We start from the raw sequence: 14,427 nt of genomic DNA, 5'->3' as shown, positions 1-14,427 counted from the left end.
GAATCGCGTGTTTCCTTTTCAACCTACGAACAAAAAAGAAAAGGGGTACGGTACCCTCTATATATATAAATAAGATCGATCTTCCTCCTCAGTAAATTAATTAATCAAAGGGGTTGTTGACTCTTCCAATCGTGAATCAATCTCAGATTGAGATGTACAATTACGCCGCCGCCGCCAAAAGGAGGAAGAAGGAGACGTCTCCGTCGTCGTCGTTTGATTCGTTGCCAGATGCGGTGGCTATAAGTTGCTTGGCTCGCGTTTCCAGATTGGACCAAGCGGCGTTATCTGCCGTCTCCAAGAGATTTCGTTCGCTGGTGGTTTCGCCTGAGTTTTACAAGACAAGATCGCTGATGGGTCACGCGGAGAAGTGCGTCTACGTGTGCTTAGGCCTGCCTCCGCACATAATCCCACGCTGGTTCGTCCTCCACCCAACGCTAGACCCTGCCACCGGGAAGACCGTGAAGCGGGCTCAACCCATCCCTTTTTTCCCGTCTCAGCCTCGGGAAGGATCCGCCGTGGTGTCGTTGGACGGGAGCATCTATGTTTTCGGTGGATTGGTTAAAGGCGAGCGCACGTCCGGTGTCTTACTTCTTGATTGCCGGTATCACACTTGGCACCAAGTGACTCCCATGAGAGTGGCCCGAGCATCCGCCACGGCTCAAGTGGTGAACGGGAAGATATACGTGTTGGGAGGCTGCAAAGACAAGAAACCCGCTGACTGGGGGGAAGTGTTCGACCCAAAGACCCAAACATGGGCTGCCCTGACAGTTTCAGAGCCAATGCCGGACGAGGAGGATCCGGATACACGCCCTAGGATGAGTTTGATCCATGGGAGTGTGGTGATAGAGGACAAGATATACGTGATTGATTTATGGAATAGAACCTTCTTCTACTCGCTGAGCCTGTGTAAATGGGGGAGAGGGAGTCCGGCGACGCGAGAATCATGGTCTAAGAATAAAAGGGATTGGTGTGTGGTTGACAATGTGTTATACAGTGTTGGTAACGACGGGTGTATTTATTGGTGTGAGCCACATGAGTTGGATCGGTGTGCTGGAGTGAGGACGAATTGGACTGAGTTGTTAAGTCACCCAATGAAACGGCTGCAGGACAAGCTCACTAGATCTAGAGTGGCTCACTTTGGTGGGAAGATGGCAAGAGTGTTGGAGAAGAAGAAGAAGACGCGCAATTTCACCAAATGCCTTGAAGATATACTTCCCGGGGCCAAACTCGCCAGCTCTGGCCACAATGTTGTTGTCTTCTGGAAAGAGCTCCTACCTGAAAAGAGCGTGCGCATTTGGTGTGCCGAGTATTCGTTCACAAGGAGCAACAAATGGGGCTTTATGTATGGCGTGCTTGAGTGTTCCAATGCTATCCTCACTCTTGATCCTATCTTGGATCGCTCTAAGGTCTTGTACTCTATCTCCGTTGATGTCTGAACCCAAAAATATAATCCAACTTTCCTTGTATATCTCCCTTTATAGTGACGAAATTTTAATCTAACAACTAGTTTTGAAATAGATATATTAGATGTTAACAATGGATGTATATTGTTCTTCTCATCAAGATTCAATCTCAAATGTTGTATTATTCTCCTACTGTACATCAGAAATAGAAGATGCATGCATTGCCCTCTATCATTAAGGCAACAATGAATATAATTTTATATGATGTTTAGATTTGGATCCTTTCGGTGAGAGTCCGCAAAATCTCTCACTAATCGCTTCAACGCTCGACCGTGTTTCCCTTGCATATGTCCCCCTCCTAAACTGTTATTACTTCCAAGGTTGCAGCCTTTGTTCTCAAGGTAATCGACCCCTGCGCCTCCTAGAGCTTCCGACCATTCCCTCACTATGTTTTCTGCTCTCCTTGATTTAGATACTCTCTCGGGAGTGCCCACACCTGAAAATAAAAAGAAACAAACAGCAGATCCATTAGAACGAACAAGACAGAAGAGGAGTTCGGTTTCAATGTAATCACGAGACAAACCGCTGAGTTTAGCCATCCTTGGAGAGATTTCCAACACAACATTCCTTTCCATGACGTTCTCTCACATAAACTGCAGATCGCAGCTAATTGTTGAAGTATTGTCGAACACTTATGGACCTAAAACAAACCGAAAAGGTGAATCAATAGACACCACAATCCATCACTGTGAGAGAGATTATTTTATTTAGAATTCTTTACCCTTGACATAGCTGCAACTCCAAGTAGAGCATAGACTAGGTTAGACAAAAGCCCCTCTCCACAGCGAGATACAACCTGGACAGTGACCACACTGAATGATCCTTCTGATTTGCAATTCACCGTTTCAATCGTGGAAGAAAACGAAACCTCCAAGAAACCTGAGTACATGTCAAAAACATTACATAATTAATCATGCTTATGACCAAAGAGTCTTGTATGCCAAAAGTAGATGTCATGTTTTAGATAGTAAACCACAGCACACATACCTGACAAGTACGACATGGCGGCTAAAGCAGCGCCACGGTGCATAGCTGTACAACAAATAGCCGCTTTTTGGAAAGAAATTTCAAGAAGTGTTCCACAAGTACCCAACAATTCCTGCTTCATCAGAACAGAAATGGAACCAACCCTTCACCACAAGACTCCTCTTTTGTTTTGAAAGATGAATAAGAAGTTAAACTTCAACGAGCAAAGGAATGATTGCAACACCTTATGACAACCGCGGATTAACGCTGATGCGAAATTCACATATGCTTCCACCAAATCGGGTTCTTGGTCGCATATATATGACGAATTTATACCCATCAGTGATGATGCTCGAGTAAATCTCTCAAACGTGGTGATAAACAAGGACCCGTATACCTCCTTTTCACAAAACTCATCAGCGATTACACAAGCTGTGATAACAAGTGTGTGGAAAAGGCGAAATGTCAGAGAGCTGGTTCATAGTATATTATTAAATGCAGAAACCCAGTGAATCAAAGTTAGCATCCCAAGAGACTTTATTCAAAGTGGAGTATGTACCTCAATTATGAATCTCACCTGTTCTTATGTAACATTCTTGGCTTTGAAATGACAGAAAATTTCTAGATAAACACTCTAGTACACTGGGTAGTAACAGCATAAAGTGCTCACCTGTACATAATGCAAAACATAAGATGTCAAAATGTCAGTGAAAACTACTATCCATAATCGTCCAAAATCATTTGCATAGTCAGACTCTTACAGTAGGAAGCAATATATAATTGGTTATTCACTAGTGTACAGGATGCTTTGGAATAGAGAAGTGTTACATGATCTTAAGGCATGACAGGATGAATGTAACTTAGTAGAATAAGAAGATAAGAGAGTCTGAAACCTCACGACTGAACTGCCACTGAAAGAGCACGGCATGCTGCAGCAGCTAAACTTCCACTCTCCATGTGTTCAGACCTGAACAGCTTCTCCAAAATGGGCCAGAACGCAGTCAACAAAGAAAGGATTGGACCATCCGCCACAGGGACAGATGACAGAGACGTGGCAAGGTGGCTGAATACAGTTCCAATCCTAAATCATTGAACAAGTGAAAAAAACAACTTCATCAATCATATATTCTTATCAATATTTGTGCCTCTAATAAAAAAGCTTCCAAGTTCCAAAGATCATGGTTTGCAGTTATCAAAAGTTATCAGAACGAAAATATGCAATGTCAACTATGGAATGTTTTCATAGATGAATTGAAGTTCCCACGCTGGCTGCTTGATTAAAAAGTATTTAAGCAAGATAGTAAATACAGCAGTCACAGAAGCAGACCTGTAAAGACCTCTTGTAACAGAGCTCAACATTCGTGTGTAAGTGGCTGGGTTCTGTCTACTAGAAGGCTTGACGTCATCATCTACCTAAATTCATCAGAGGTATTAGTCCAAATTCTATCTCAGAGGTGCATCATCTGTGGACATTTAGCTGACTATTTTTCCATCAATGCAGAGAATGAACAAACAGTTACTTGGGCAGCAAAAAAAAATGATCAAGAACTCTTTCTAACTGAACAATATAAACACTTGCAAGTTTTGAGAGAACTCCATAACTGGACGAAAGCAATTGAGTTAATAATTTATTTTGTAACTCTTTGTTAGCAACAGAGCCAAGAATCACAGTGATAGCGCTAATGACTTCTTCTTCATCTTCCAACGCCAAATTCCACAAATCCAAACACTAAGGAAGGTAAAACCGTAAAAGTATAATGATTCAGGAGACAATATATATGTGTCAGTGTAACTTGAAGCTTGTCTTTAACAGTTAACGAAAGGGATACATGAAGCTGAAACCTCTCCTATTCGCATCAAGATGTCTAAATTAGATGCTTCCTGAATTACAGCTGGAGCATCTTCACAAATTTTAAGAAGAGCAGAGGCACAAGCATGTGAACAAATGGGTTCAGAAATCCCTCCTGCAAGAAATAATCTGAAACACACAAAAACCATGCACCATTTAGATAATCAGACCAATTGATGTTACGAGATATGAACATACACATCTCCTTACAGGAGATTGTAAAAAATACCAATCAGAATGGAAATGAATATAGAAACTGGAATTGTAACTGTATTATGTTGAATGGTCACTGAAGAAAGTAGACTTACAGCAAGGGTCTACCATTACTTGGAAAAACAGAGATCCATCTTGAAAAGGAGCCAACAACATCTGCCAACGATCAAGAAAAATCTTGGGAAGCCAGAAGAAAAAGCAAGAGTATGAACTGACATACAACACATATAAACCCCTTGAGCTCACTGGATGGCCTGACGGAGAATGCAGAAACCAATTGCATGATCAATGAAAAATCAAAAGCCTCTCCCTCTTGCAAGATAATTTCAGAAACCTGACACGGTAGAATCGTTAGTAAAGACAAGGAAAAACAAGATATCATCCCCACTCTCAAAACAGAAAGTGGCGATGGATGGATAAGTAACAGAGACAAAAAAAATAATAATAGTAAAGAACCTAGACAACGTGATCCCACACCTCTTAGGGTGTTTTTAAACAAGAAAACTAAAACGAAGCAGCTTGATTGGAAGAAGAAAGGTGATATGTGCTAACCGCAATAAGAGCAAACAACTTCGCCTCAATCTCCCTCAAGGGCATCGAAATATTTGAAGAGGGTAGGCCGCCAAAAAAATAACCACATGTATATCGGCAAGAAAAAGGTTAAAATAACATAACAAAAATAACTGGATACTTCGTCACAAAGCATGAAAGGGCAAAAATTACTTATCAAGCAACCATATAACTGAAGTAATCCTAGACACCAGAGTAAAGTAATAATCTAAATGACTCAACGTTATACAGAGCATGGTTCACTAATAGAACCCATGAGAACTGATCAGACAAGGAAAAAGTACCGACGCTGCTTTCAACCTCACATTTCAGAAATAAATAAACTTGGGGAAAAACGTGCCTGGTTCATAAAACAAACTAATCACCATGGCAAATACTGAATCAAGTAATGATTTTGAATTTTGAAGTGAGGGGACACCTTACTCACAAATGTTGTAGGATGAAGTAGCTGACAAATATCTACCAAGAGCTCAAGAAGATTATTTCTAAAATCAAATAAGAAAGGTAAGACTAAGATGGTAAAGAATATGAATCGAAACCAAGTTTAATAAAATTCCACCATAATCTTATTAGTTAACCAACTCAACAATGAGAGCTATATAAATAAGAAGGAAATATTTCCAGGTTAACATAAAAATACACTGAAATTGGTTTTTCCAAGGAGTTGCTAGTGCTGCAATTGATATGATAGCTTCTATAGTTAGAAAACAGAAAGAGACATTGAACATTAAGAAAGTTTCCAGGATGTAACCTGAGCGCGCAGCACAAGAGCATCAACTAAAGCTGAGAAAACTGGGAGAAATATATCTTTCACGTGATTTCTGTCGTTCTGTCTGTTCCCACTTAGGCTAAGAATATATGTCGCAAAAGTTTACCTAAAATAATGAAAATAATAGACACAAGTCTGAGCTCAAATGCAAGCAGAAATCTCTCTGATAGGATGATGAAAGAAAATAGTCTGCATTGTTATAAAATTGATACCAAAATTGTAAAGTCGAGTCCGCAATATCCCAGGCTTCACTTGGAAATGACGCACAGCTGTATAAGTAACTGATGAACAGTGAAGAAGAATAAAGTGTAAGATACTAATGGCAACCGAAAGAACAAGCCATGTTTCGAGAAGAAACTGCGACAAATCAGCTTAAAACTGCACCACATTGTGAATATCCAGATTTTCATACAATTAAGGCCTGGTAGGTTTCGAATGTCAAATTATACGTTTCAGTTTTGCCTAACATATTTTTAGAAAATGCAAACGTACACCGATGAGGAATCTCCTATTCTCGGATGGTGTTTGCAACTAAGAACAATTTTTTTTTTTGTTAAAATGCTAAAGTACAGACTAGATGCCAAAGCAAATGCAAACAATCAAGGCCTTATATTTACCTCAAAAGCGCGTCAGTTAGAATAAGCGCTTCAGAGCTTGCTTCAACAATCAAGCATGGTGCCTAGAACAAAACCGACACGAGTCTCACAAAAGGAAAAAAAAAGTTAAGTGAAAAGTAATAACATCCCAGCACTGAATGCATACTCTTATGAGATGATAAAATGGAGTTAGTACTCACAGTCACAGCCTGTCCGATCTCAGACATCAAGCATGCCAGGCCAGAGACAACTTTAAAATCAGCATTTACAAGAGCTGGTTTTAGAAGTGTATCTCTAAGCAACTGTACTTTGTACAATAAAACCCGAGGAAGATCCTGCAAGAATGAAACGAGTCAAAGCCATTGAAATCCAAAAGCATATACGTTTTTTTGCTATTGAACTATATAAAAAAATATGTTAATATTTTTTTTTTTTAAATATGATAATATATTAAACCCTATGCAACAACATTGTCATGAATGAACAAATCAGACCAGAAGACAAAAACGCCAATAAAATGTAGTTCAAGAATATACCTCATGACGAGTCACAAGTTCAACAAGCACCTCAATGGCGAGATCAAAAGTAGTACCCTGTGGAACGCACAGCAGAGGAATCAAAACCCATGGCGAGAGTCAGATATCTCTTCAGGAAGGACAGTGAGAAGCTCAAGCAATACGACATTGCCCTCATCGTGCGCTTGAAGACTTTGAAGCGCGAACATAAGCTTATCAAAGGGCTTCGAATAAAGATCCGCGTGGAGGAGAAGCGCCGAGAGAGCTAGACATATCTGCGTCAAGAGCTGAGGAACAAGGCATTGATTAGCTGCGACTCTGTTTGAAGATTGAGGATCGTGATTCAATACATGGATTGCTTCTGCTACTTTCCTCTGCAACTCCATTCACTCAAAATTGCTCTACTTTCTCTTCCTCTTCTTCAATTTTGATTTAATTCAATTTTGTTTCCTTTTTTTCCAGAATCCAATCAGCTTCGGCTCTTTTTCTCTCCCGGATTGGATTCGATTCAATACTTCGGTTTATTTTAATTAGAAAGCCGAACCAAAAACAAAGACAAGTGTGCAATGTTAATATGGGCCAAACATGTTGACTTAATTTTGGGCTGTAAGGCCCATTAATGATACCCAGACTAAGACAGCTTTTACTATAACCCACGCCCATCAATTGGTGGAGCGTCAAGGAACTTGGTGTGTTATGTGTCCGTGTCATTGCTTATTTGATACTACAATTTAAAAATTATACAACGTGAATATCCGTTCGAGTATATGAACGATGAAACATCGTATAAAATGCTAATAGCTTAATAGACTCGTTTATGGATCAACTACTGCTCTAAATTTTCTTTTTTTTTTGTTTTTGCTTCAAGGTGTTTGATGACTCTCTATCTGGTTTTACTTTTGACTCTCTTTGTTTGTTGTAGAAAGACTGTGTACATTAGATGTATGGACTTTGCTGTGTTTGACTGTCCCTTAAAGAAAAAGATAAAGCACGTGGGAAATATATTGTCCAAAGACGATATTCTTTAGACCTTACCGATCAGTTTCTCGGACTAATTCGATATATATATATATTATATGTTGACAAAAAAAAATTCGATGTATATATGTAAATTTAGGAAATATAATGAACTAGGCGGGCCTATAATGAACTAACCATTAATTTATAACATTACAATTAGTAAAAAATAAAACAATAGAAAAGCAATAACTGTAGTAGAAAATAATGAACGCGTTTTGAGTTAAAAATTTAACTTTATCCCATTGTTCCCGAGGACACATGTGGGACAAAAGCTGCTGAAGAACATTTACAGAAGAATAAAGGAATGATGATGGATTTTGGGACTAGGGTTTCTACATTAATAAACCAATAATATGATAACAAATCAAGAGATAATAACAAAGGAATTCATTTATTACCTGCCAGCTTCTTGTTTGCTTAATGTTTAACGAATGTACACTGTACATGCATATATGAATCTGACCCTAAGATATTAGAGGTAGAGAAATCAGGAGACAATCTGATCAGAACAAAAAAGTACTGATCTTACTATGAGAGTTTGGCAGACCATTATGCTCCTTTCATCCCTTTCTTATTTTTAAACTTTATTATTATCCACTTTTATTACTTCCTCTGTGTGGAAATATATGATGTTTTAGAAAAAGATGACGTTTCAACATATAAAATATATTATAAATAATTTAGGTGAATTCTAGTTTTATTAAAAACTCTGCAACCGGTTAGATTTTATGATGTGTTTTATAATTGGTTAGCATAAATTTATATATATTTCTCGTTGATGTTTCATAGGTAAAAGCAAAAAAATTAATATGAGTGATTTCATCCAAAATATATTTCATTTTTGAACAGAGAAAATATATGATTAAAATTGTAAACATTTCTTCAAATTTGATTAATCACAGCAAAGCAACTAGAGTTACCGCAATGCAAACAAAAGGTTGTTTCTTTTCGTATAAAATTGTTTACATTCATTTTATTTATTTTTGAGCAAAAGTTTACCTTCATTATACTAATATTTCCAAGAACGTTAATTCTAAATAATTTTGTTGAAAAGTAAGATTATAGTTAGCACCATAATCAATGTGTTAGTATACATAGGTTAGGACCCATCTCTAGTGTAATTACTCTCAAACAGACAAACAGTAAGTTTGGTCTATGGAACTATTGTATAATAATAATGAAATCTACTATTTATTTAATATTACTAATTGACAGAAGGTGGAACGCTAGCTACTATGTTTTTATACGTTAGTTTGCTTAAAATGAACCTCTGATCAAATTGTTCAAAAAATTTGATCATCTATACAGACATTTTGTTATGATTCCAAGTATTTAAATTTTCATAGTATTTCTAACTTCACTTCATATTTTATTCCAAAATTAATAAAATACAGTGGAAATGAAGTAATGAACAAAAAATAAAAATATTATTCAATTTATAAAATAATGTTTTTATTTTTTGTTCATCATTCTATTTATTTCTCAATTCAATTTTTGAAGTAAAATATGGAATAAAGTTGGAGATGTTCTTAGAATCCATCTCAGAAAATCATGTTCATTCCGAACTGATAACAATTTTATCCAATAATCAAAACGTTTCAATTTGAATCCAATATCACAGAACCGAACAGCTGATCATAATTGTGTAACTTGTAGTCCTAGTTTATGCTGACGTTCAACTGGCTTTCAAATTTTTATACATTGTTAAAGCATTTCTAATTTCACTCTATTTTCTATAACTCCATTCTATTTTGTACATTGTTAAAGCATCATTTTCAAAATAGAAACACCATTTGTATTTTGTTCGTTGTATTCCTTTCCAGATTTGATATTGTGGAGTTCTACCCAGGCGTGTGTATGCATTTAGTGATGTTTGGCTATGTTTCGAGTAGCTAATATAAATAATTACTCCCTCTGTTTCATAATACTTGATGTTTTGTAGTAGTGCACAAAGTTTAAGAAAATTACATTTCTCTAAAAAAATATTTTAAAGATATAATTTTTAAATCATTTAACCAATTATAAAAAAGACTGTAAAATCTAATTGGTTGAACAGTTTCCAATAAAGTTAAAGTTAACCTTAAAATCTCAAAACTTCCTTAAAATCTCAAAACTTCATGTAAATTGAAACAAAACAAACCTTCTAAAACATCATCTATATTGAAACGGAGGGAGTAATATAAAAGAGAAAAAAAAAGATCCCGAGAGTCAAATCAGGGAGTAATTATTATTATGTAACGCATGGGTGCGCAGGGTCCACATCAAAGGGGGCAAAATGATGAGAGTGATCTTTTCTGATGGCCCAAAAGGTCACTCGCTTTTAACCTATTTTCCATCACATTTTTAGGTCGAGAAAATATGTACATAAATGATTTTCTTTTTTGAGAAAGGGCTTTCAATGAATTAAATTTCCTTCACTTTCTTAAGACAACTGTGTTAATCTGCAGCACTGGGAATCCGTACATGTTGTAAAAGGTTCACTATTGTAAAAAAAAAAACTCATTGTATTTCAAGATATATGATATTTTAGCTTTATCTTTTAAAAGATATCATTGAAATGCAAATTAAAAAATAGTGAAATCATAAAAATTATAAAATATAACCAATCACCCTTAAATACTTTAAATCTTTTTATATTTTTAAATATAAAACATTCTTAAAACATCATACATTTTAAAGTGGGGAGAGTATATATTCACTTTTCTCACTTTTGCAGGGATTATTATTACATGAAGAATGAAACAGGTCGAAGAATTAAAGCCCGCCTTTCAAGGAAATTTTGATTGAATTGAATTTGAAGTTTTGATTGGTTGCACTATATACTCTCTTGTCATTTGCACCAAAATTATTTAATGAGAGTTTAACAAGGGATTTTTGCCAAAACTAACACAAAACTTGATTTTAATTCCAAACATATACCCAAACTTGAATCAAATGAAAAACTAACATAAAAGCCTAGTAAAATTACAGCTCAGCCCCTTGTGACCAAACAAAAAAACAGAAGCCATTTTTACGAATATAGCCCCAGTAAATCGTCTGAGTCGTCTGAGATGTTGGAAGTCGTCTAGACGACTGAAGTATAAGTCGTCTGGTACCAGTTTATTTTAAAAATAATTTATAAATCTTGTAAAACAATATTTTGATGCGTAAAAAATAAAAATCAAGTAATTATAAACAGTTTTAACTGATATAAATTAAGATATGATAAAATTGATTTGTTTTGAAGATAGATGAGTGGAAGTAGTGAATCATGAAATACTTTGGTTTAGGAGTTTGGCAAACATATGTTGTAGTATTGTACGTATTGTTAGGGTTAGATTTTGGAAAACTAAAATGTTTTTTTTCAAAAATTAGTTTTCACTTATATGTGTTTATTTATGTGTATAGTAAACACTTTTCAAGTTTGATTTGGTTTTATGAAGTGTTTAATTAGATAATTAAGTTTAGGGGTTATGTTTATGGTGTGGACGACTTATATTTCAGTCGTCTGTTGAATAATTTACCCGGACGACGTATATTTCAGTCGTCCAGACGACTTAAACTTACTTGTAAGTCGTCTGGAAAGTCTTCTATTTTAGTTTCCCGTTAAAAATATTTAATTTCCCGCTAAAAATATTAAACTCTTCTGAACGACTTACATGTAAGTCGTCTGTTTTAATTTCTTCACCAGACGACTGAAATGTAAGTCGTCTGAGTCAAAAATATTTAATCTAATTGGATTTTTTGTGTCCCTATATAAAGAAAAATTTACACATTCTCTCTCCTCCTCTCAAATGGCTGCAACAAAAATGTAATGTTCATCATTCTAAAACTCTCCAACCTCTCTCTAATCTCTTTGACTTGAAAACACCAAACTTTATATGAATTTTTCAGTTTTGTCTCATGTATTTCTTACTAATCTATCTCTTTTGCAGGTTTTTAATCAAGTGGTACTCATCTTCCACTAATTTAGAGGTAGATCTATTAATTTTAGATATGTATTTTTGTGTGTTCTATAAATGTAGATTTATCTAATCTTCCACTCATTTTCTCTATTTTTAAGTCATTTGAACGTTTTTGGATATGCAGGTTTTTCAGATCTGAATTTGATGTGCAGGTTTTTCAGATTTGGAAGACTTCTGGAACGACTTACCTGTTAGTCGTCTGGAAGTCGTCTGGAAGTCGTCTGGAAGTCGTCTGGACTTCTTGGAAGTCTTCCGACAAAGTCGTCTGGACTTCCAGGAAGTCGTCTGGATTTTTGTGAGCGTTTTGGTAAGTTCTTATGTCTGATTTTTCTTCATTTGGTAACTTCTTGTTGTATAAAGTTCTTACTTTTTTCTCAAACTAAAACTCTCCAAACCCACTCTAATCTCTTTGACTTGAAAACACCAAACTTTATATGAATTTTTCAATTTTGTCTCATGTCTTTGTTACTAATCTATTTTTTTTTTTGCAGGTTTTTAATTAGATGGTACTCATCTTCCACTAATTTAAAGGTAGATCTATTATTTTTAGATATGTATTTTTGTGTGTTCTGTAAAGGTAGATTTATCTAATCTTCCATTCATTTTTTCTGTTTTTAAGCCATTTGAACGTTTTTGAATATGCAGGTTTTTCAGATCTGGATTTAATATGCAGGTTTTTCAGATCTGGAAGACTTCTGGGACGACTTCCTTGTTAGTCGTCTGGAAGTCGTCTGGAAGTCGTCTGGAAGTCGTCTGGGCTTCCTAAAAGTCGTCTGGACTTCCTGTAAAGTCGTCTGGAAGTCGTCTGAACTTCCTAAGTCTTCTGGCAAAGTCGTCTGAACTTCCTGGAAGTCGTCTGGACTTCTTAGAAGTCGTCTGGACTTCTTAGAAGTCGTCTGGACTTCTTAAAAGTTGTCTGGTCTTGTCTACTCAAGTGGAATCCAAACTTGTCTTTGTAGATGAATGATCTATAATAGTTTTGTTTGTGGTCTGTTTTGTGAATTGCATGTATACTCTTTTAGTTGTGAATTTTTTGTAAAATCAGTAATAATGTTTTCCAAGATGTATTAAATGTGCTAACAATGTGTTTACACATTTACAAATCAATGAAATAATAGACTTCAGTAGCCTTTTTCTTATCTTTGGATCTCTCATATGCAATAATAAACTCCAATGGCCTTTTTCTCATCATAATAAACAAGAATGTTGGTAAGAGATGGAAACAAACAATAGTAACTAATCAAAGCATATCATATTTTTTATAAGTTTGCATTGAAAAACTTAGTCAAATTTAGTAAAACTAAGGGAGAAAACATATTTTGTAAATATGAGTTTTACATATCTTGAAGTTACTTATCACTCTTAAAAATACAAGTTATTCAAAAATTAACGTAGAAGACTTAAAAACTAGTGGAGAAGACGCGGACGACTTCAATCTAAGCTGTCTAGACGACTAAACTATATGTCGTCTGGTCAACGCAGAGGTTATTTTTGCAATTGACTTTGAAATCTGTTATTTCGGACGACTGAAAGTTAAGTCGTCTACTATTGTTTGGTTAAAAAAAAACTCCAAAAAAGCTAGACGACTTACATTTCAGTCGTCAGAGGTTAGTTTTGCATTTGACTGGATTATTTCAGAAGTTTGACTTTTTGGACGACTTACATTTCAGTCGTCTAGTGAAAATTAAAATAATAATATTTTTTTAAAAGTAGACGACTTAAAGTTAAGTCGTCATAGGTTAGTTTTGCAATTGAAAAAAAAAACTTCAAGATTTAATTATATACAGACGACTTATAATTCAGTCGTCCACGAGACGACTGAAATGTAAGTCGTCCAGAATTTACGAGGTTTGACCAGAATCTCGGAAAAAAGTCCTGGACGACTTACAATTAAGTCGTCTGGTGGACGACTGAATTATAAGTCGTCTATGTATAATTAAGTCTTGAAGTTTTTTTTTTCAATTGCAAAACTAACCTATGACGACTTAACTTTAAGTCGTCAACTTTTAAAAAAATATTATTATTTTAATTTTCGCCAGACGACTGAAATGTAAGTCTTCTGGGAAAGTCAAACTTCTGAAATTATCCAGTCAAATGCAAAACTAACCTATGACGACTGAAATGTAAGTCGTCTAGGTTCTTTGGAATTTTTTTTGAAACCAAACAATAGTAGACGACTTAACTTTCAGTCGTCTCAGGTTACAGATTTCAAAGTCAATTGCAAAAATAACTTCTGCGTTGACCAGACGACTTCCAGGTAAGTCGTCTACAGCCAGACGACTGAAAGGTAAGTCGTCTACAGCCAGACGACTTCCCAAGTAAGTCGTCTGACGAACAGATCTGGAAAAAAACTCGATGTCATACCTTAAATTGGTGAGATAAGTTCCTTAGCATACATAAAGCTTCTCTATGCACACAGAATCACAAACGAAAGTCACCCACCCATAATCGTTAGCTTCTATGACTCTACGAACCATAAAAATTTTAGAATCAAAATCTTGGGGTTTTTTAGCTTATTGTGG

General features: G+C 35.8%; 1 protein-coding gene and 1 pseudogene across 1 annotated transcript; one reads left to right on the top strand and one right to left on the bottom strand.

Moving 5' to 3' along the window:
- Positions 1-38: 38 nt before the first annotated feature.
- On the top strand, positions 39-1,595 carry LOC106346455 (putative F-box/kelch-repeat protein At3g24610). Its single transcript, XM_013785791.3, has one exon. The coding sequence runs from the start codon at positions 153-155 to the stop codon at positions 1,434-1,436; it is 1,284 nt and encodes a 427-aa protein (XP_013641245.3). The 5' UTR covers positions 39-152; the 3' UTR covers positions 1,437-1,595.
- LOC106349759 lies at positions 1,505-7,438 on the bottom strand (annotated as a pseudogene).
- Positions 7,439-14,427: the final 6,989 nt, after the last annotated feature.

The sequence above is a fragment of the Brassica napus genome, chromosome A6 (assembly GCF_020379485.1).
Source record: "Brassica napus cultivar Da-Ae chromosome A6, Da-Ae, whole genome shotgun sequence".
In the NCBI taxonomy this organism is placed as follows: Eukaryota; Viridiplantae; Streptophyta; class Magnoliopsida; order Brassicales; family Brassicaceae; genus Brassica; species Brassica napus.
Note: the sequence above shows the minus strand (reverse complement) of the source record. Positions and strands in the feature narration are given on the sequence as shown.